Source organism: Protopterus annectens, chromosome 9.part0, assembly GCF_019279795.1.
Source record: "Protopterus annectens isolate FY-2018-M chromosome 9.part0, PAN1.0, whole genome shotgun sequence".
Classification (NCBI taxonomy): Eukaryota; Metazoa; Chordata; order Ceratodontiformes; family Protopteridae; genus Protopterus; species Protopterus annectens.
Genome location: NC_056743.1, coordinates 1,283,488,272 through 1,283,510,235, shown reverse-complemented (window position 1 = coordinate 1,283,510,235; position 21,964 = coordinate 1,283,488,272). Strand labels below are relative to the sequence as shown.

Genomic DNA, 21,964 nt, shown 5'->3' with positions numbered 1-21,964 from the left:
AAATAATGCCTTTGCGTAACACCAAGTTATTTCACGTTCTTCCATGTTTTCTGATGTACTGCGTATACATATGGGACATACATTCCCATGCTTGCACAGTAAATTAGTGCTAGTCAATAGAAGTAACAACAAAAAAATGAATCTTGATGGCTTTTTTCATTTTTTAATGTGGCAAAAATGTGGACATGCTGGTTAGGCTGACCAATCAGCGTGCATATTTTTAATACTAATTAGAACTCATGGTATAAAGTGAAATAAATCACAATGGACTTCTATTTTCTATTAAAGTAACAGAAAGATATAATCAGATCTTTGGTCATTACAGACTGATTCCACCACACAGTTTCAAAGCTACCTCACAGATTAAAAATAGTCAAGGATGCCTTGCTTTGTTAGTAGCAGTTCTACATGGCCTAGCTGGGCGCTATTGCTAAGATATTTATACTTCTATCAGGGGTGTAGCCAGTGAATTCCATTTTGTACTCACAGGTGCTTATTGCTACCCCCAAATCTACCTGGCATTAAAAAATGGTCATATTACTTGAGCTACCCCCCAAACTTCATCTATGTAACATTTGTAAATGCTCAGTCAAAACTATTAAAGATATTGGTTGCTTTCAGATCTGCAGTCCTCTCTGTAAACAAGCTATCTACACGTTTAATGGGCATTAATTTAGATAGTTACAGACATAATATGGTTTGATAAAGCCCCAATTTTTCTGAGATGTTCAGAAAGAAATGTACTCCTTACAGTACAAAGAGTACGTACAACCTTGCTTTTCATCATCATCCTCATCATCATCTTCTTTTGGCGGTTCCCGTTAGGGGTCGCCACAGCGGATCATCTGTTTCCATTTCTTCCTGTCCTCTGCATCATGCTCTTTCACACCAACCGCCTGCATGTCCTCTCTCACCACATCCATAAACCTTATCTTAGGCCTTCCTCTTTTCCTCTTACCTGGCAGCTCCATCCTTATCATCCTTTTCCCAATATACCCAGCATCCATCCTCAGCACATGTCCAAACCAACGCAATCTCGCCTTTCTTGCTTTGTCTCCAAACTGTCCAACCTGAGCTGAACCTCTAATATACTGATTCCTAATCCTGTCCATCCTAGTCACACCCAGTGCAAATCTTAACAACTTTAACTCTGCTACATCCAGCTCTGACTACTACCGTTTCGTCAATGCCACCGTCTCCAACCCATATAACATAGCTGGTCTCACTACCCTCTTGTAGACCTTCCCTTTCACTCTTACTGGTACCCGTCTGTCACAAATCAGTCCTGACACTTTTCTCCACCCTGCCTGTACTCTCTTCTTCACCTCTCTTCCACACTCACCATTACTCTGAACTGTTGATCCCAAGTACTTAAACTCATCCACCTTCACCAACACTGCTCCCTGCAACCTCACCATTCCTCTAACCTCCCTCTCATTTACACACATATATTCTGCTTTAGCCCTGCTGACCTTCATTCCTCTCCTCTCTAAAGCATATTTCCACCTCTCCAGGGTCTTCTTAACCTCTCACTACATATCATAATGTCATCTGCAAACATCATAGTCCACGGGGCCTCCTGTCTAATCTCATCTGTCAACCTGTCCATCACCAGTGCAAATATTTCATACATCCAATTAATGCAGTGGTTTGACTTTCACTAATTCTCGTCACTATATAATAACTGCGTACTGCTTTAAGTGGGCGTCAACATCATAGAACCGTTTGTTACAGAAGGGGCGTGACGGCATGCCGTGATCCACCCTATACACATCATTTACTTGAAAGAGTTTTGGTGTATGAACGAGTGTACGCAAGCATTATTTCACGTAAAAGTAAAACTTTGTTTTGTTACTTTAAAAATGATCGTTAATGAGCCATGCTAGAAAAATCCACTTTCGCAACATTCTTTCGTCAGAAAAAAGGGGGCGTATATTAGCAATGCAGAGGTAGCTGGTCTGTATCCTACAAAAATAAGGCATGGGGAAACGAATACCACTTCGGTACAATTTCCTGTCCTTTGTATATGGGGACATAAACTTTACAAACATGGCCGCAACGTCTTGACGTTGCGTGGTTTGCCAGGCAGGGGGAGACGTCGCTGAACTGTGGCGCGAGTACTGGAAAAAGGTAGTTATGTTTGTTGGACTATGGGGCTATACTATTAAGGCGGCATTTTCTGATGGTGCGTCTAGGTAGTGGTAGCTAATAGTCTATAATGTTTGTGGAGGAGTTACTAGATGACATGTATATTTGCTTTAGAGTGGGCAGAAGCCTTTGAGTTATCTTTTTATTAATACACAAAGTACTGTTGGAAGGTAAGGAAAGATTGGAACCAGTGTTATTCATATAGAGGCAGTAATCGATTGGGGTGAAGGCAGCTCCTGAAGCAGAAATCGTCACAAGCATTTTCCGCATAGGTTTGTAGCCAGTGTAATTCTGTTGAAATTTCTGTTAGACGCATTTATTTTGGTGAACCTAGACAGCTTGGCTTCACCTGAAGTGCAGAGCCAGCCGTTAGACTTAACATGTGGCTAAGATAATGTGGCTGTCTGTGTTCTCATTAACGTTTCTGTAATTGCTGGGTGAATTTTGGGCTTCATCAGGGGAATCATAATTCTGGCCCTGACAGCGAGGCAGAAACCATTCTTGGACGAGGTGAGATGAGTCAATTACTGGTTAAGTAGTCGCATACTAGTAGCTCTAGTGTTGACAGTCTTCTTGTCGCAAGTGTCTTTGAATTATGGTAGGAAATCGGGCACCTTTGTTAAAACCTACATGAAAACAGTAGAACGTAAAGACTCCATATAAAAAGCACACGGACAAACAAGTACTTCAATGCTACAACATTAAACTGTGCATAATCATGTCACGGCATTTCTGCACTCATCCCCTTTGTACATACATAAAGTTTTGCCAGTTGGAAATCGGGCACCTTGGTTAAAACCTACATGAAAACAGTAGAACGCAAAGACTCCATATAAAAAGCACACGGAGAAACAAGTACTTCAATGCAACAACATTAAACTGTGCATAATCATGTCACGACATTACTGCACTCATCCCCCTTGTACATACATAGTTTTGCCAGTTGGAGTACAATGAAATAAATCATAAAAAAATTAACGTCTGAAAAAAATCGGTTTATTGGGTCCCAATATAGTATCAACATTCAAACGGGAAAAGAGGTGGGATTTAGAAGGACATTAGTGTTAAGATTTGTTTTTTTTTTTTTTTTTTTGAAGTGGATGATGTTAGTCATTAACACCATGTTGTCATTAATGCTGACTGAATGTTTGTAGAGTGAGACCATCTGTCTCTTCTCAAAATTCTAAACTTTCTCATATTCCCTTTCAAAATTCTAAACTTTCTCATATTCCCTTTCTTACTCCTTAACAGCTTTCTAACAATCAGAGTATTCCACCAGGCGATTATACTGCAGTGGCCAATAAGCTGGAATTTTGTATTTTTAGTTTTTGTTTCCTGCAACTAAAAAAGTTTTTTAGAGTAATCATTTCAGTAAGCACAGCTCTGTATATGCATATTTCAGTCAGTTGTAGCCATCTTCTAGTCTGCAAGTCATGTTTGACAGATGTTTCGTTAAAGTGCATTTAGTTCAGTATGTGGTGTATACTTGTCTTGGCCTTTATTCTCACGATAACATTGACCAACGTGTTAGAGCTACTGACCGCTATTAGGCTGGGGAGATGTTTCAGGAGTACCCAAAGGCGCTCCATGCAAAAAGTTATTTGGGATCTGGGTAAAGGTAGTGGACAAGTGGCCAGAAGTTTACTGTATTTGGATAAGCCATTGGTATGGATGCATTTGTGTGCAGTACTGGCATCCATGTTAAAGAGACTTCAATCCGCTAGAACTGTTTTGTAGATCAAATGGGCTTCCAAAATCACTGCGTGCAGCAGATTCAGACACAATGATAACTTATTGTGTATAAATATGGCAGTATGGATTACTTGAGATTTTTGGACTGTTTCAGAATTATGAGGCACATAATTGGGCGACAGGAAAGGCTTACCAGCAGGTGCTTTTAAAGGTGAAACTGAGATTACATATTCAGACTTTATAAAGTGAAAACTTTAATTACATAGGTTCATAGGTTGATAATAGGCTATCTGCCCTAGGGCATTTATAAGCCTAGCTAGAGTGTGTTTGGCTTTCGCCACCCTTTTAGATTAGTTGACTGTGCCTCTGTATAGTAGGTCACAGAAGATAGCCCTTTTAAGGTTAGTTTACTGTGCCTCTGTCTAGTAGGGACACAGAAGAGATCCCAGGGGTAAACCTACGATCTCCCATCCACTCGTCAAGATTTCTCTTGAAGAGTCATTGAGGGGCTCTGTCTAACATGAATTGGGATTTTGTTCCAGAGTGAGGGGAGCCTCTGGGATATGAATCTGTCCCTCCAGCATGTCCTATTTATTTCTGTGCTGAAGTTTAAGTCCCTGGAGCGTGTAGCTGTAAGGGATTTGGATTTCCTGAGGTGGAGCATGTCCATTAATTCTGGGTTGGACTTGGCTTTATACGTCAGGCACAGATCACCTCTGAGTAGGCAGTAAGCAACTGAGTAGAGCTGGAGTTTTTTTAGCCTAACTGCATAGAGCATCTGTTAGAGTCCCTTGATCCTCTTGGTGAGGTACTTTTGGGGTCTTTCCAGTTGCTGCAGGTGTCTGGTAAGGTACACCCCGAATGGGGCATTGTATTCAATTATGGGCCTGATGAGTAGAGGGGCACAATGACACCTCTTGATCTAGATGTGAACCCTTTCGTGATAAGGTGGGCTATATAGAAGGTCTTTCTAACCACTTTGGCAACGTGATTGTCAAAGGAGCGATTGCTATCTACTTGGGTCCCCAAATCCCTAATTACTTCTTCCGTACTTAATGGATTACCACCTATGTGGTAATTTGTGGGCACTTTGTTTTTCCCAAAGGGGATGACTATGCACGTTTTGGCATTTAGCTTTAGGCCATGGCTCTGGCACCAGTTATCCATCTCTGTGAGACCCTTTTGGAGAATGCTTGTCAGGCGGCTAGTCGATTATGGCACCCAGTTTGCAGTCATCTGCGAACTTGGTCAGCCATAGTCCTCTGTGTTAGCCTGTACCTCAGAGAAATATATACTGAACAAGAGAGGTCCCAGGACTGAGCCTTGTGGGACGCCGCTTGTAACTGGTTTAGAGTCTGACATAGCACCTGCAATTCTGACCATGTGGGTTCTATCCCTGAGCCAGTTTGCAACCCATCTTGTGCTATAGGGGTTGATATTTAAGCTGGTGAGCTTATTTATGATGCCCGAGTGTGGTATTGTGTCGAAGGCTTTTGCGCGGTCAAGGTAGGCTGTGTGGATTACCTTGCCTTCATCTATGGCCTTGGTGACTGTTTCAAAGAAGTCTGCCCTTAACAAAGCCAAATTGGGTAGAATCCAGTGTTTGGAGGTTCCCAATGTCTTTGTTTATGAGTTCCATGATGATACGCTCCATAGCTTTGCAGACCAGGCTAGTCAGGCTTATAGGGTGATAGTTTCTGGGGTCTGTTGTGGCACCACCTTTGTGGAGTGGGACCACTGTTGCTGTACGCAATTCCTTGGGTATATATCCTGTAGTAAGGCTGAGATTGAACAGTGACTTTATGTGAGGGTTCAGTTCTTCTTGGAGCTCCTGTTAGATGCAGCCCGGGACACCGTCCGGTCCCATTGATGCTGTGTTTTTGCCATTGATGCTGTGTTTTTTGCTTTGGAAAGGGCAGCCCACACCTGTGCATCTGTGATGTCAGCTACGCTACACTCTGGGATAGACATTTGCTCTTTTGGGGGGGAAGGCGGGGGAGAAGTTTGCAAGTTTGCACTGAACCTGTCTGCCAGGATGTTGGCAATGTCTGTGGGTTCAGTGTATTTTTTTGTCATTTTGCACTAACTCAGAGCATATCTGGGAGTTGCCACCCAGGTTTCTGACATAAGTAAAGAAGGCCTTGTGATTATCTTTAGCGTCTTGTTCATTTTTCTTTCGAAGCTGGCCATAGATGATTTTGTGAGGGATCGTAGTTTCTTGCTAGTACTGATCAGAGATGCCTTCCGTTTCTTGCTAGTACTGATCAGAGATGCCTTCCCTTTTTGGGATTTTTCTCTATCATATGTAGTAGCTTCCTCCTTCTGTTGTATAGCTTATTTATGGCTGGGGTCCACCAGACAGGTCTCCTGCCTTTGGAGGAGTGAGTCTTGGTTTTATTTGGGATAGCACGATCCATGCATTCCTGTAGGTTTCCATAGAATGCGTTTGTAAAGGATTCTGCGGTTTGGGCCGCATTTTCCACTGGCCTGGGGGCTTTGAAGGATTCCACCTTGGTTTTGAGAAGTGTGAAGTTTGCTTTTGAGAAGTTCTTTACCGTGGTTTCCTTAGCTGGGGATGGGGACGGGATATGGATGTCCAGTGAGATTAATTTATGGTCAGATCTTACCAATGAGGAGTATACCTCTGGTATGGAACATATAGTCCCCATGTTGGTGATGATCATGTCCAATATGTTTTCCCCTCTTGTGGGAGTGGTGACCAGTTGTTCCATAGCATTTGAGTTTATAAATTTTAGGAACCGTTGGGCGAGGGTGTTGGGGCTTGAGTAGTGCTCCCAGTCTATGTTTGGGTAGTTGAAGTCATCCAATATAATGGTGTTTGGAGAGACCTTCATATTCTCCAGTGTTCTCAGGAAAGCCAAGTGGGGTTCCTGAATTTGGGAGGCTGGTCTGTAGCAGGCTACAAACTGAAAGGTAGTTTTGCCCACTGTTAGTTGCACATGGATGGTCTCCGATGCTTCGTGCAGTGCCACTAACCTGGAGGTGTGGTTATCTTTGAATATGGATACTCTCCCTCCTTTTGTGGTTCAGTCCGAGTTTTGGGGCCGAAAAGCATGGTATGAGGTATAACCTGGTAGTGCTGGGGTGCTCTCGGGAGCCTTGAACCAGGTTTCTGATACTGCACAGATATCAATATTCTCCATACGGAGGAGAGCCTCGAGTGCGTGCATCTTGAGGTTTAGACTTCTGGCGTTGAGCAGCATTACCCTTAGTTTCTTTTTCCTTGTGTTGTCTATGGAGGTGGGTTTGTCTTTTGAGCCTTTCCTAAAAAAGGCACTATGGGGGTGACAAGAGCCTTAGCCAATATTTGAAAGCCCAGGGGTGACAGGTGCAAGCTGTCCCTAGCGAAGCAACGTGGCTTGTCGCACATGTCATCCCAGGCTGACAGACACTGGATCCCCTTTGAATGACACCAATACTTTAGCCAATTGTTAAAATTGATCATTTTATCTTTATACTGTGGCATCATTCTTGGTGAGGGTAAGATGCTACTCAAGGTCAGGGTCATACTGGCCTGGCCTGGGCTACATGATCAGAGAGCTCCGCTGTATCTTTTCATGTAAATGTACCTAATTAGAGGCCTTGGTGAATTCATTGGTCAGGTACAAGCAGTTGATCTTCATGGATGACTTGACTGGGGATGTTGCTACAGCAGTCAGTTTGGAAGGATGTTATTTTTGCAAATGGAGTATGTCAAGTCAGAACTTTATTTTTCTGTCATTTGTAAACTGGGTAAACCCTCTGGACATGAGCAGTACTTTTCTAGGGTGACCTGGGAACATTTGACTGTGGATGTTGCTACAGCAGTCAGTTTGGAAGGATGTTATTTTTGCAAATGGAGTATGTCAAGTCAGAACTTTATTTTTCTGTCATTTGTAATCTGGGTAAACCCTCTGGACATGAGCAGTACTTTTCTAGGGTGACCTGGGAACATTGTTTGGTTAAGTGATTTTTTTAAGAATCACACAGTAGGTAAATGAAGGTGGGGGTAATCAAACATGTACCTTTGACTACAGGAAACCAGCTCATTAACAACAGCTGTTCTGTGCTAACTGCCAGACAAAGGTAACGTATGTCCACCTGGAAGAGCTTTGTGATGGTAATTCAGCGGCATTGTGTTTGGGAGAGGAGTAAGTGCAGACTAGCTTTACAACATATGTAATGGATATATTTGCGTGAGAGTGATTCTGCTGTACTAAAACTGTATTTCTGTTACTCCAGGCAGTAGAATGGAAGGAGGGAGTTGTGGTCATTGTGATGTAGTTGATAGGATTTTGTTAAATGATGGAGTGAATGTCAATATTTTACCAGACTTTACATACTATTACGTCACAACTTGGTGTCTTCAGAAAGCCAAAGTTTGGGGGTTGGGGTACTGCCAAGTGAATTTACTGAAATTCCTTCACTTTCCTGTGTATTTATCTGGCAGATGACCCTGGGGAATATGAAGATAATGACTCTAGTATGCGCCTTTTAAAAGTCTTACTGTTATTAGCATCTTGCATATAAGAAATCTACTTCAAATAGATATTCATAAATTAGTGAGCTGGAAAAATTTTTTAAAAAAGCTGGTGATGAAATTCACTTTACTAGTTTATCTGTTTTGTGCATCTAAGAAAAATGTTAAACATTATTGTACGTTTTTTGTTGCAAGAGGTAATGTTTGAGGAGCAATAGGTATGCTTTTGTAGACGATCACTGTGCTAGCTGGCCTTGCGGGCCAGTCAGTTTCTCTTTTTGTGCTCAAATTAACTTATCCCATTTGGTCAGAGATTGGCCTTGCCCATCTCATGGTCGATAATTGTATGTTATCCTGAATGAGAATTACTGGGATCATGCAGGCAGAAATGAGAGCAATGTGGAAGAAAGCTACCCAGACAGTTCAAATAGTAGTAGGAGCAACAGATCCTATAAAAAAGAATAATGTTACCAATACATGAAACCCCGTTAGAATTGCAGAAGTCATTACTGGGCACATTGCTGGTGCTGCGAAGACACTTTTGGCGGTTTTGTATTAGAACATTACCCTACCAGATGTGCAGTAGCAAGGACCGCCCAAACCCCTCCCACTATTGTACATTTCCCTGTAATTGCTAGTCTTACTGTGAATAAACACGAGATACCCAAATAGAATATGGAAAACAGTGTAGTTGAATGTACGGAAAACAGTGTAGTTGAATGTACGCAGTGCTGCAAGTGCACATTATCTATTCTATATAACAACATACACCTAAACTGTAGTCCTCTGTCCAGGAACGCACATGGCAGAACTCTTTACTTGAATTCTGTTTTAATTATTACTGTTTCTTAGCTGTTTGACATCCTGTATTTATTTGCGGTGCCATTCCCTATATGCCAAAGAATTTTCCATGTCATTCTATTGGTCTGCAGATATGTATTTTTCAAAATGTGACCTTTTTTTTGTAATGTCTGCTGCATTTATTTCGAGGGACAGTAGATTGCAGTAACTAAGATGAGAGGTGCAAACCTGGAACTGTAACGTTTAACATACAGTTCCAGTTGTTAACACTGACACATACTTTTCAATCTTTTAATGCCCAAAATCTGAACAAAGCCGACTGGGGGGCAGACTACCAAATATAGGGAGAAAATTTAAGTACTGCATTTATTTATTTATTTTATTTTTATTTTACATTTGTTAACCGGGGGTGTCTGACTGAGCCGAAAAGGCCCTTTTTCAGCAGAGGCCCAGTGAGAAAAGCTCCAAAAAGAAAAATTACAGACACATTTAGTTATTTAGACATGATTAGTATACACACAAATTGCAGGAGACATGTTTTTACACTGGTATGCAGCACAGTTACAGTGGAGAGAACAAACAAAAAAATTTTAATTTTAAAAATAAAGGTAATTTAATAGATTTGTGGTGTACAGCTGAAATTTGGAACATAGGTAGAATACATACATAGTACACAGGTACAGTACATACATTGTAGATTAGCCAGTGTTTGTGAGTAAGATTGAAAACTATTATCAAGTGCTCTAGATTTTGTATGTATAGGTTATCCGCTTTCACTAGCCTGGGGAGTAATCATGGCACTGCCAACTTTGCTTGAGAGGTTGTCTGATGAGATCTTTAAAGTAGGCTTTGGATGATGTGTTTTGAATGCTAGTAGGGACAGAGTTATAAACTTAGAAAGTTGCTAGCTTTACAAGTTTTATAGTAGCGTGCATTTGAAAAGAATGTAAACTGTGAAACTAAAATGTGTGTCATTATTTACTGACTTCCATGTGCAGTAATTTATCAGAAAACCACAAATTTTGTGTTATTCTGACAAGCACAAAAGTATACTTAAGAAAGGTGGGGGGGTGCAGGGGGGCTTGCCCCCTGCAAAAGCAATTTAAAGCACAAAATTAGGATGGTGTGTAAAGTACTGCGTGCATACTGCCCTTCTGTCCCACTAATACTTGAACCTGTCCTTACATCTGATAATTAAAGGGCACAGAATAACTAGCTTGGAATGGCCGTATTTCAGGAACAGCAACATTGTGTCTTCTGTATATCGAAAAATTAAAAATAAAAATTTTGGGAAACAAAAAAAGGAATGGCAACAAACGGTCACAGATGGAATATTCAGAATAAATATTAAACAGGTCATTGGATAATCTGGATAGCTTGTCACTCAGCCGTGTTTTGCATGCAACCTCACATGGGCTTGTCATGTCAATCATGCAGGCCATGCCCATTCCTGCGCAAAAATCGCGGTGGGGTAATGTTCTAATACAAAGCCCTTTTGGCTGACATCAAAGATTGAAACAATACTCATTTCATGAACTTTTAATCTTACTTTGACTTAGGAATGGGGTCCATTCCCATCATGGTATTAGAAACCCAAAAGACTTGGCGAAGTTAAAGGTGAAACCATAGATAATTTTAAGGGATCTTTGCATGGAATAAAGCATTAGGAGATTCCTCTTTTTCCATTTGTAGTACAGGGGCAGACATGGGGTAAATTGTGTTTTCTGTTCATAGATTCATGTTGACCTTCAGTAGGGACAGAGACCAATTTTGTTTTAGTGGATGGGAAGTGTGTTCCAGGGCAGCAGTATCCTGTGTGAGAGATACATGTCTCTCCCAACTCTTCTGTTTATGTTGTAGAAGAGGTTTAGATCCCTTGATTGAGTATTTCTCATGTCATTTGACTTGCTGATGTACAGTAAATCCAGCACTATTGGATCAGAGGATGCCCTGTATGCCAGACATGGATCACATCTTAGCAGTCTGTAGGATACAGAGTATAGCGACATGGCTTTGAGTCAGTCCACATAGGGCATGTTGTTTAGGCCTTGGTATCCTTTTTAGTAAGGCATCTCTGTGGGCATTCCACAAATGCATGCCAAAGGGGGCATTATATTCAATGACTGGTCTAATTAGGGCTGAGTAAAGGGGTACAATGACATCCCAAGATCTAGACACAGTCCCTTTATTTATAAGCTGTGTGAAACAGAAGGATTTTCTTGCAACAATGACCAGATGTTGGTCAAAAGGTAGGTCACAGTCCACATAATTTCCCAAATCCCAAGCAACTGGGTCAACTCTTAAGCCTGTTTTGTTAAAGTGGTAGTTCTCTAAATAGATGACTTCCCAAAAATTACACTAATGCATTGCTGAGCATTTAGTTTCAGTGTGTGATTTTTGGCATTAATTTGATATGATTTATTTGAGACAAACGTAACTGCAGGATGACCAAGTTTGGGGATTCAATGACTTCTCCTACCTTGCAGTCATCTGCAAACATAGTCACCCGGAGCCCTTTGGTATTGGCTATTACTTTAGAAAAGTAGATGCCAAACAGCACAGGTCCCAGCACAGAACCCTGGGGGACTCCACTGGTGACTGGTCTCTTTGTGGAGGTAGCTTCATGTATTGTGATTTCTTGTATCCTGTCTGTGATCCAGATTAATCCATTGTGACATTGGGGTTTAATTAGTTTGTCTGCTATTCCTGAGTGGGGAATTGTCAAATGCTTTGGCCTGGTCACGGTATACCATTTTGCCTTCATCCATTGCTTTGGTGACCTTTTCAAAAAATCCATCAGATTAAGTAAGCATGACCTGCATTTGATCCAAATCGAGGCAGGTCCAGTGTCTAGGGATTTCCTATGTCCTGATTGATTTGTTTCATTACAAGTTTGTCTTTCTGGAAGGTCCTCCCTTATGCAGGGGAATGACTGTAGCTGTTTTCACTTGATACAAAACCTGTATGGAGTCTGAGATTGAACAGTGTTAGGGGTATGGTTAAGTCATGCTTCATGCTGTTTAAGAAGATGCATCCTCAGACATTGTCTTGATCCATTGATGCAGTATTTTTAGCTTTTGATAGCACTTTTAGGACATGGTCTTGTGTGATAACTGGAGGCGAGCCAGTTTCAGGGATATCTTGAGGGCCAGACAGAGGAGAGATACAGGTAAAGTTAGAGCTAGATTTATTGCCAGTAGGTTCGCTATGTCTTCAGCCTCAATGTAGATAACATTGTTCACAGTCAGCTCAGAGCATTGCCGCATTATGTTTGTGAGATCATAAACATAACTAAAACTGCCTTGCTTGTCTTTTGCTTGGGTAGCTATTTTGGGTCTACTTTAGAATGATGAAAATGCAAAATGTCGAGCGCTCACATGAGCGAAAAGTCAGGAATTCGATATTGATTATTTGGGATTGCAGTACAGTGAAGATTGGAATATGTGCCTTTCCCTCACTGTAGTGAGATCTCAGAGTAGGAATATATATTTAGCAGGGGGTGTGGGGGGCACAGAAACACAATAGCGATTTCGAGTTCCTTATTATTCGCTCATGTGAGCGTTCGATAGTTTGATTTTTCATTGTTCTGACAGACGAACTATTTTAGCCTCAGACTTGGCTTTGGTGGATTTTATTAAGCTCCTGAGTTGTTTATTTCATTGACAAAGGCTTTGACATTCTGTGAGTTATTATTCTTTCTTTTGGTCAAAAGTATTTTCCTTTTATTATAAAGCTTGTTGATTAGTTGATGTTATGGATCCACCATATGGGTTTGTTTCTGGGGTTTGCCCTACACTGGACAACAGCTGCTTTTGTGCAGCTATTTACATGCTTGTATAGTGTGGCAGTGTACATTTCTTCATATTCAGTGGAGTTAACTGGGTATAGTTCTTTCAGGACTGATACCTCTTTATCCACACCTTTCTGCTAGGGGCTGCTGTAGGCCAGTACCTTTATTGATCAACTAGTAAGTGATCTGTACATTCCTGGATTTTAAATTTGCTTGGGTTTCCAATTTTAGGTCATTCAGATGCTGCAAGACAGTTGAAAGAGGGAGAGCAACCTAACTGCTGTAGCCAGCAGTTTGGCCCAGGCAGGAAACATTGAGACGAATGGTGGCAGCATTGCAGGTGTCACTGGTAAACAGCAGGATTCTTCTTGCTCTGAAATTGCAAATTTTCAGTGATATAAAAAATATTATTTTTTTTTCTTACATAAAAAACACATTGAAGTTCAGGCAAATGTATCTACACCAACCACCAGTTTTATACTGGCTAAGCCCAGCTTTCTTTCCCTCTGTAGAGAGAGTTATCTATCAGTTGCGCAGTATATGTTGTTGTTTGTTGTGGGTTTTTTTTTTTTTTGTGCATAAGACTTGCATGGTCTGTCAGTTAGTTTTGTGGGTGGTCGACATGTACCATATCCTTCAGCTCATAGCCAGCTATGTGAGACACAAGTCAACAAATTACACATTCAGAGATGGATAGAAAGGCTTTCCAAGTCTTCAGACACTTTCCTGTTCATGTTATGAAACAGTGGACACAATATATCTGGTGAGGCACAAACTTTCAAGGTGTATATTGCTAGGCATGTTATACTCATTGAGACTCCTTGCCTAGTATTGTTTTTATGAGGTGTAGAGCTCTGAGGCTCCATGTCAAAAGACCACAGGCAACATATACCTGTGAGGTGCGGGGCCTCAGTCCATCTTTTCACTGTGATCTAAATGTATTTGCCAATATTAATACTACTGTCAGACCTTCAGTATCATTCAATTAAAAGAGCTGGGAAAGCTTAACAGGCCTGTTGAAGGTACTTGTCTATTCTTCCCATTCCCTGCGTAGTTTGTGGTAAACTGGACCAGACATATTGCCAAGGTGGTGCTGGTGGGATTTTGAATTGAAGAGCTAGTACTACTGCTGGTTAAAAATAGGATAATTACATATGTACAGTAGTTTGTTGAAATTTGGGCATTTTATTGCTTTGTTTGCACCAGGAAATCAATACTTCCCACCTGTATTTTATTCATAGGTAACACCCTAATCTCATGTTTGTGTCAGCTATGTTTTCAGATCAGGCAGCTCAAAAGAAGCAAACCCTGATGGGTCCACCTTCCACAGAGATACCAACATTTGAAAGGGTGCAAACATCTACCTATACAAATCGATCAGACTGTTTCAGGCTTGGAGAGCGTAGTTTTACTCGCCAGTATGCTCACACATATGCTACCCGCCTTCTAAAGATGAGACCTCTTCTGGTAAAGAGGGCTATACAAAAGTGGGGTAAGTGTTTTAAGAAACATCAGATTTGCTACCGTATAAGGCCAAAAGAAGTAATTGTCATTTTTCTCCCCTGAATTAAGGTGCACACAGTATTACTTAACCAGTATATATATATATATATATATATATATATATATATATATATATATGGGTCCCCTACTAATTACAAACGATTCGCCGACAAAGAAATTACCGACACCAAACGACCGACAACGCAGTTGACCGACACGCTGGAATCCCGACAGCCGGAAGACCGACAAGGGGAATGTGTAAGCGCGACCTGGTAAGTATGCGATAGTGAGGGATTTAGGAGTAGGGAGCGGACAGGTAAGTGTGCAATAGTGAGGGATGTAGGGTTAGGGTGTGTGATAGGTGAGTGTGCGGTAGTGTCGGAGCTTGGGGTTAGGGGTGAGTAAGTGAGTTAGGGTTAGGGTGCAGGTAGGGAGAGTGTGCGGTAGTCGGAGCTTGGGGTTAGGGGTGGGTAAGTGAGTTAGGGTTAGGGTGCAGGTAGGAGAGTGTGCGGTAGTGTGGGCGCTTGGGGTTAAGGGTGGGTAAGTGAGTTAGGGTTAGGGTGCAGGTAGGTGAAGTGTGCGATAGTGTCGGACCTTAGGGTTAGGGTTTGGGTCAGGGCTAGTGTGTATGCTATGTAGTGTCGCGTGTTGTTTACGTTCCGTGTGTCGGTGTAATGGTGTTCGGTGTTTTGCGTTGTCGGGTTTTTGTGGTGTCGGTCATCTGGCGTCGGTGAATTTTCCGTCGGGGAATCGTCGTGTCGGTAATTAGTAGTAGACCCATATATATATATATATATATATATATATATATATATTTTTTTGCCCTTTTGTTTAGGAAATGATATTCCAGTAAAGACGCTTTGTGAGTTGCAAGTAGGGGAGATCTGTTGTGTTGTGGGGACTATTTTCAAACATATGGAGCTCCAGCCATCCATCCTCCGTGAAATAAGTGAGGAGGTAAGTAACACTGCTGTGACTGTTGTGGTGGCACATATTTGTTCGGAGGTTGCTGTGTATGCCCACTGTTTGCTTTTGAAAAATGTAAAAAAACAAACTTAACCCCATGATCTGTTTCATTCTGGAAGGAAGTGGTTTTGTTTTGTAAAGCATAGTTTAATACTTTGCATATTTCGTTTCAGTACCTGTCCCTAAAAGTGATTGTGTCCCCATCATGAGGAGGTGCCAGGTAGTATTCTTGTGCCATTATTTGCATTCACTGTTAAATAACTTGATTATTCTAGTTAAAAGAACATCTATCAGAGTATATATTTGCTGTGTGTGGTTTTTGCAAGGGCTGTGCGATTAGTTCGGTTATAGCCCCTCATATAGGTTCATAGATGTTTACAAGGCTAATGATCACAGGTTCCTTTTTAAGCCATGCGTACCAAATTTCTGATACCCTTGATAAGTGTAGGTGAGGGCTTGTGAGATGAAGCATTTACCAGTAGGAGCCTGAGAGACTAACCATTTACAGGCTACCAATGTCCATTAGAAGCCTAGGTGCGAGACCAGGGATGAGTCTCCTGTTCCCTATCCAGTTCAAGTTACAGTTGAGTTTGGGTTAGGGAGGAACTCTGTTTCACATGGGAAGCCTGTTCCAGAGTAGGGGTAGTCTCTCTGATACCTGCCTATCTCTCCAGTAGGTCCTGTTTATATGACCAGCAAAGCTTGAGTCTTTGGAGTGGGTAATTGTGGTGCTGTTTGTTTTGTGGATATGCAGGAGGTCATCGGGGTGGGGTCTGACAATGCTTTGTGTGCCAGGAATTTATCTCCTCTCAGCCTGTAGGAGACAGAATACAGGGGATAGGGCCTTGAGGTGGTCTGCATAGGACATATTTATGCCCTGTATTCTTTTAGTGAGGAACTTCTGTGGATGTTCCAGTTGTTTGATATATCTGGTTAGGTACATACCAAAGGGAGCATTATACTTAATGATGGGTGTGATGAATGCTGAATACAGTGGAACAATGGCTTCCTTGAACCTAGATGACATACTTTTGTTTTATAAGCTGCACAACATGGAATATTTTCCTCAGTGCTGTAGAGCTACTGCACAACGGTACCTCCTATACCAAGCCAACAGATATTGCCAATATACTGGCCGACAGATTCAGTGCCAACTTTAACCCCCCCCAAAAGGCCAATCACAATACCAGTTGATTGCCAGACACCCAGTATTACTGCTGCACAGGTTAAAACAACACTGTCCAAGGCCAAGAGTACAACTTCTATGGGACCTGAGAATATCTCTGGCTGTCAAGTCACCACCTCACCTCAGGCTTTGTCCCTACTGAATGGCACACTGCTACAATCATCCCTCTCCACAAAGGAGGAACAACTACAGACCCAGGGAACTATTGCTCCATTAGCCTGACAAGTCTGCTATGCAAAGCTATGGAACGCATCATAATGGACCTAATAAACAAGGATATAGGGAATCTCCAAACTCTGGATCCCACACAGTTTAGTTTTGTGAAGGGTAGATCATACCTGCACAATTTGGTCGACTTCTTTGAGTCAGTCACCAGAGCTGTGGATGAAGACAAGGTGGTTCTTACAGCCTACCTTAATCTGGCCAAGGCCTTTGATACCATTCCCCACTCAAGAATTATATAAAAACTCCCTAAGCTAGGCATCAATCCTTATATCACTAGGTGGGTTGCAAACTGGCTAACAGGTAGAACCCACAGTGTGAAAGTAGCTAACTCCCAAGACAAACTACTGACCAGTCATGAGTGGAGTCCCACAGGGTTCAGTCCTGGGTCCTCTCCTGTTTGGTATCTACTTCTCTGATGTCACGGCCAACACGAAGGCACTCTGGCTGACAAAGTTTGCAGATAATTGCAAGTTGGGAGCTCTTATTAACTCCCCAAGTGATGTTGACATCCTACAGAAAGGCCTCACTGAGACCGACTGGTGTCAGAACCATGGCCTTAAGCTCAATGCCAAAAACTGTGCTGTCATCCCCTTTGGGGAAAAACAGGTTCCCATGAATTACCACATTGATGGTAGTTCACTGAACACAGAAGGCGTTATAAGAGGTCTGGGAACACAAGTTGACAGCAACCTCTCTTTTGACCACCACATTGCCATTGTGGTCAGAAAGTCCTATGTGGCACATCTCATTACTAAGGGTTTTGCATCCAGGAAGAAAGAGGTCATTGTCTCCCTCTACTCTTCCCTCATTAGGCCAATCATAGAGTACAATGCCCCAGTTGGCATGTACCTCCTTAGCTACCTGCAACAACTGGAGAGACCACAAAAGTACCTCACAAAGAGGATCTTAGGCCTTAAACACTTGTACTGTATGGACAGACTCAAACTCCAACTATTCTGTCTCATATTGCCTACTTAGAGGCAATCTCTTCTTGACTTACAAAGCCATGTCTGACCCAGCTCTGTTAGAAATACTGCATCTGAAGAAATCCCAGTCTGTCCGACTACATGCTCCAGAGATATCAGCCTCATTACCACAATCAACAGAACGTGCTGGACAGACAGGTTCATAACCCAAAGACTGCCCATGCTATGGAGTAGACTTCCCATACATTTCAAGCAGAGCACCTCACTGGCCCTCTTCAAGAGAAATCTTGATGAGTGGATGGGAAATAGAATATTCACCCCGGGTATCACTCCAGTGGCTTTACTCGACAGAAGCACTGGGAACTAAGGTCGGGTGGCATGATGCCAGGGTAATCCTATGGGCTAGGCTTGTAAAGGCTCCAGGGCCATTAGCCTAGTACTGACGTATGAACAGTATGAACCGTATGAACTTATAAAATGATGGTAATTGTTAGGTTTTAATGAAAGCTGGATACAAGATTAAAAAGAGTATATACTGAGCAGGGGACATGGAATGCTGGTCGGACAACAAGAGTTTCACAGAACGTCGCCTTCCTCACGTACAACAATAAAGTGAATAACTGTTATGAAGTCTACCACCCAGGAGCCTGCAACGGGGAAATCGTAATATATTCTCAACTACCGTTCCTCCACAAAACTGTAACGTGTAATGTCATAAAACACAACATTAACCTACGAACATTAGTGCGCTTGTCCCCAGCGTGCTCTGCAAAGTGGGCTGGCTATTTGTGTACAAATAGCTGTTTTTCAAGAAAATATGTGACGAGTGAAAAAAATGTTGGGTTACCACCTGTCCCACTTTGCGAGGGACAGTCCCTCTTTGGGCATTTGTGTCCTGCAAAAAAATTGTAAAAATGGTAAATGTCCTGAGATTTTAGGACAAAATTATTTCCTATATTTTATGTAATAGTTGCATACAACAGTTATTCTGTATCTGAAACACCTAAATGTTATAAGAAACATAATAAGCAACTAAAATGCTACAAGAATAAGCTTTTATTTAGGCAAAGAAGTGACGTTCTATCATTTGTACTGGCCACGGGTAGGTTTTGGCTTGCAAAATCTGACGTTTGTACCAAAAATGTCCCACTTTGGGCATTATGAAAAGGTGGCAACCCTATGTGACATACGAGAAAATTATCTGAAACTGTTCATGTGAACGGGGTGACTTCAAAAATATTATTGTTAATAATGCTTCTGGACTTAGCAGGCTCGGGCTCAGTTAGGAATTCTGGCTGCTAAAGGGACAGCTAGGGGATAGGAAACCAATGCGTTCTGACAACTCTTATCCAATTGGGGTGGGATTGGGAATGGTTCTCAGCTTGGTGCTGTTACTCTGTCAGATCTCAGAGAGCACTGAGAAGGGGGTGCAGATTTCATCACAAAAATAGGAGCTACACTGGTTTAGCTATCTACAGGAGTTAGTTCTGCCATTTTATTTTATGTGAAATTGGGGCAGTTATTAGAAGTAGGATATAAAACAACATTTCCCCTTGGCAGTAGTTCTATTCAGTATTCTATACTGGAATAATCTGTTTTCTCTGTGACTCTGAGTGTTCTATTCTATTAATTGTGGGAACATCTGAATTTGAGGATCTGCAGATCAAGGAGGGATACCTCAAGCAGCTAATGGATTACAGTTATGTAATCCTTCTGGACTCCTGAACAGCATAATGAGTATATTGCTTACACACACGCATATATATATATATATATATATATATATATATATATATATATATATATATATATATATATATATATATATATATATATATATATATATATATATATATCGATATATACATACATATATATATATATATATATATATATACATATATATATATATATATATATATATATATATGGATCTAGGACTTTTGATTGAAAGATCAAAAGCCCAAATTCATTATCACCAAACATACTTCACCGAAAGCGCTTTCGCCAAAAAAGTGCTTACGGTAAAGTATGTTTAAAAAAAAAAACAACAACATTAAATCTGCTACCCCCCCCCATGTGCACATCCCCATCTACTTTAATATTCTCACTCCAAGGTCGCACTACAGTGGGGAAAAGGGAATTTTCCCTTATCCACACCATAGTACGACTGACAAAACGTGCATACTTATCCAAACGTGCTGTTTCGGTGAAAAGCACGTTCGGTTAACTATGCTCGGTAATTTATACTTCGGTGAAAAGTGCATTCGGGGATCTGTACAGATCCCATATATATATATATATATATACATATATATATATATATATATATATATAGAGAGAGAGAGAGAGAGAGCTGTATATATGTGTATATATATATATATATATATATATATATATATATATATATATATATATATATATATATATATATATATATATATATATATATAGCTCTATATATAAATATATGTGTATATATATATATATATATATATATATATATATATATATATATATATTATATATTATATATAGGGGTTCACTATAGAATCCCGAAATACTGAAGTCCCGAATTTCAGTATTTTGAAATTCTATAGCCGAATTCTATAGCCGAAAGCTCTAAATCCCAAAACCCCATAACCACGAAATTTAAAATCGCAAACCTACACTATGAATATGCCACACACATACACATACACACAATCTCCCACCACAATCATACAATCCTACACTACAGACAAGCAGGGGGGCAAGCCCCCCTGTACCGCTCATGTGGGGGGCTGCACCCCCCACCCCCCCTACTTATATATACTAACTCTGAGATCGCACAATCACACACACAAAGGTAACTCACACCCACACATTTTACAGCCCCTTGCACACACACATCACAGCCAAAACACACACTAACATACACTAAAGCCCCTAACCAACACACTCATACATATTTACCATGCACATATACCTATCAATTCACACACTGCAACACCAGAAGCGCTAATTCAAAATCTCCGTACTTCGGGATTTTGAATTTCACTCTTCTGGTGTTTCGGGATTTCAAGGCTTCGGTGTTATAATTTTGAAATACTGAAATTCGGGATTTCAGTATTTCGAAATTATGAAGGGAAGTCATATATATATATATATATATATATATATATATATATACACATTATGTACAGGAAACAGGGAAGAAATAGAGGGGAAGATGAAAGGAAAAAGTAGGAAGGGTGGAAAAATGTGGTATGATGTGAAAGTAGTTGGAATGAAAAGTAGGGTGTGGAAAGTATTAGACATAATCTACTGTCAGGTGGTACTTATATGAGAGAATATGTTAATGGTGGAGGTACAGAATGTTTTATAATATGTGATTTGATTGATGGCACTTGTATTTGCATTGGTTTGATAGGTAGGATTTTAATTCATTCTAGAATGTTGAATATTATGTAATTTCTTTAAGATGAAGTGGAAGAGATTCACAGAGCTTTAAACCTAGACTAAAAAACCCATGCTAGGTACATTGAAGCTCGGCTGTGGGTGTTTCAGGTAGAGGTCCATTGTGGTTTTAACATATCAGATTATAAGAAAATATTTTTGGAGAGAGTTTAGGATTTAAAGGGCTAAATAAATCCATGTACAGTATTTAGATATCTGAGAGGAAACTGAAAGATCTGTTTTGTGTCTGAATGGGATGTTCTCATCTTGGAGACAGAGTGATAACTCTACATTTCTTGTTTGAAATGATTAGTGTTTTCATTAATTTTAGAGGCAGCATGCATTCCATTTTGGAAGATTTAAGAGAATCATGCATTCCATTTTGGAAGATTTAAGAGAATCATGCATTCCATTTTGGAAGATTTAAGAGAGAGTGTCTTGTTAGTTAGAAGTATTGTCAGATAGTGTCTTGTTAGTTAGAAGGCTTGTAATCAGTGCTCAGGGTTGGAGGGGGAATTGCTAGAATGAAACAGAACCTTACATCTGCATATTGCAGGACTAGTAGCTGAGTCAGCTCACTGGAAAGTTTGTTGATAACAACAGAACAAGTAATAGCTCTACTATTGATCCTAGTGATTACTGGAGCTTTATTCAAAGTAGAAGCTCTGATTTTTACTGAGATGTTTTGATTAGAGTAGTTATGGAACCAGAGGCTTGATTCTAGGCTGAAGTCTGCCCCTAACATATATATATATATATATATATATATATATATATATATATATATATATATATAAATATACATACAG

The 21,964-nt window shown here is 40.7% G+C and overlaps 1 protein-coding gene across 1 annotated transcript in view; it reads left to right on the top strand.

The window, feature by feature from the left end:
- The first annotated feature begins 1,858 nt into the window (after positions 1 to 1,858).
- Positions 1,859 to 21,964, top strand: part of POLD2 (DNA polymerase delta 2, accessory subunit) — an 818,333-nt gene continuing 798,227 nt past the window's right edge. Inside the window, exons 1-3 of the mRNA XM_044084220.1 lie at positions 1,859 to 2,185; positions 14,182 to 14,403; positions 15,250 to 15,371. Coding sequence (XP_043940155.1) covers positions 2,137 to 2,185; positions 14,182 to 14,403; positions 15,250 to 15,371 — 393 coding nt within the window. The 5' untranslated portion in view covers positions 1,859 to 2,136. The remainder of the gene's footprint in view (positions 2,186 to 14,181; positions 14,404 to 15,249; positions 15,372 to 21,964) is intronic.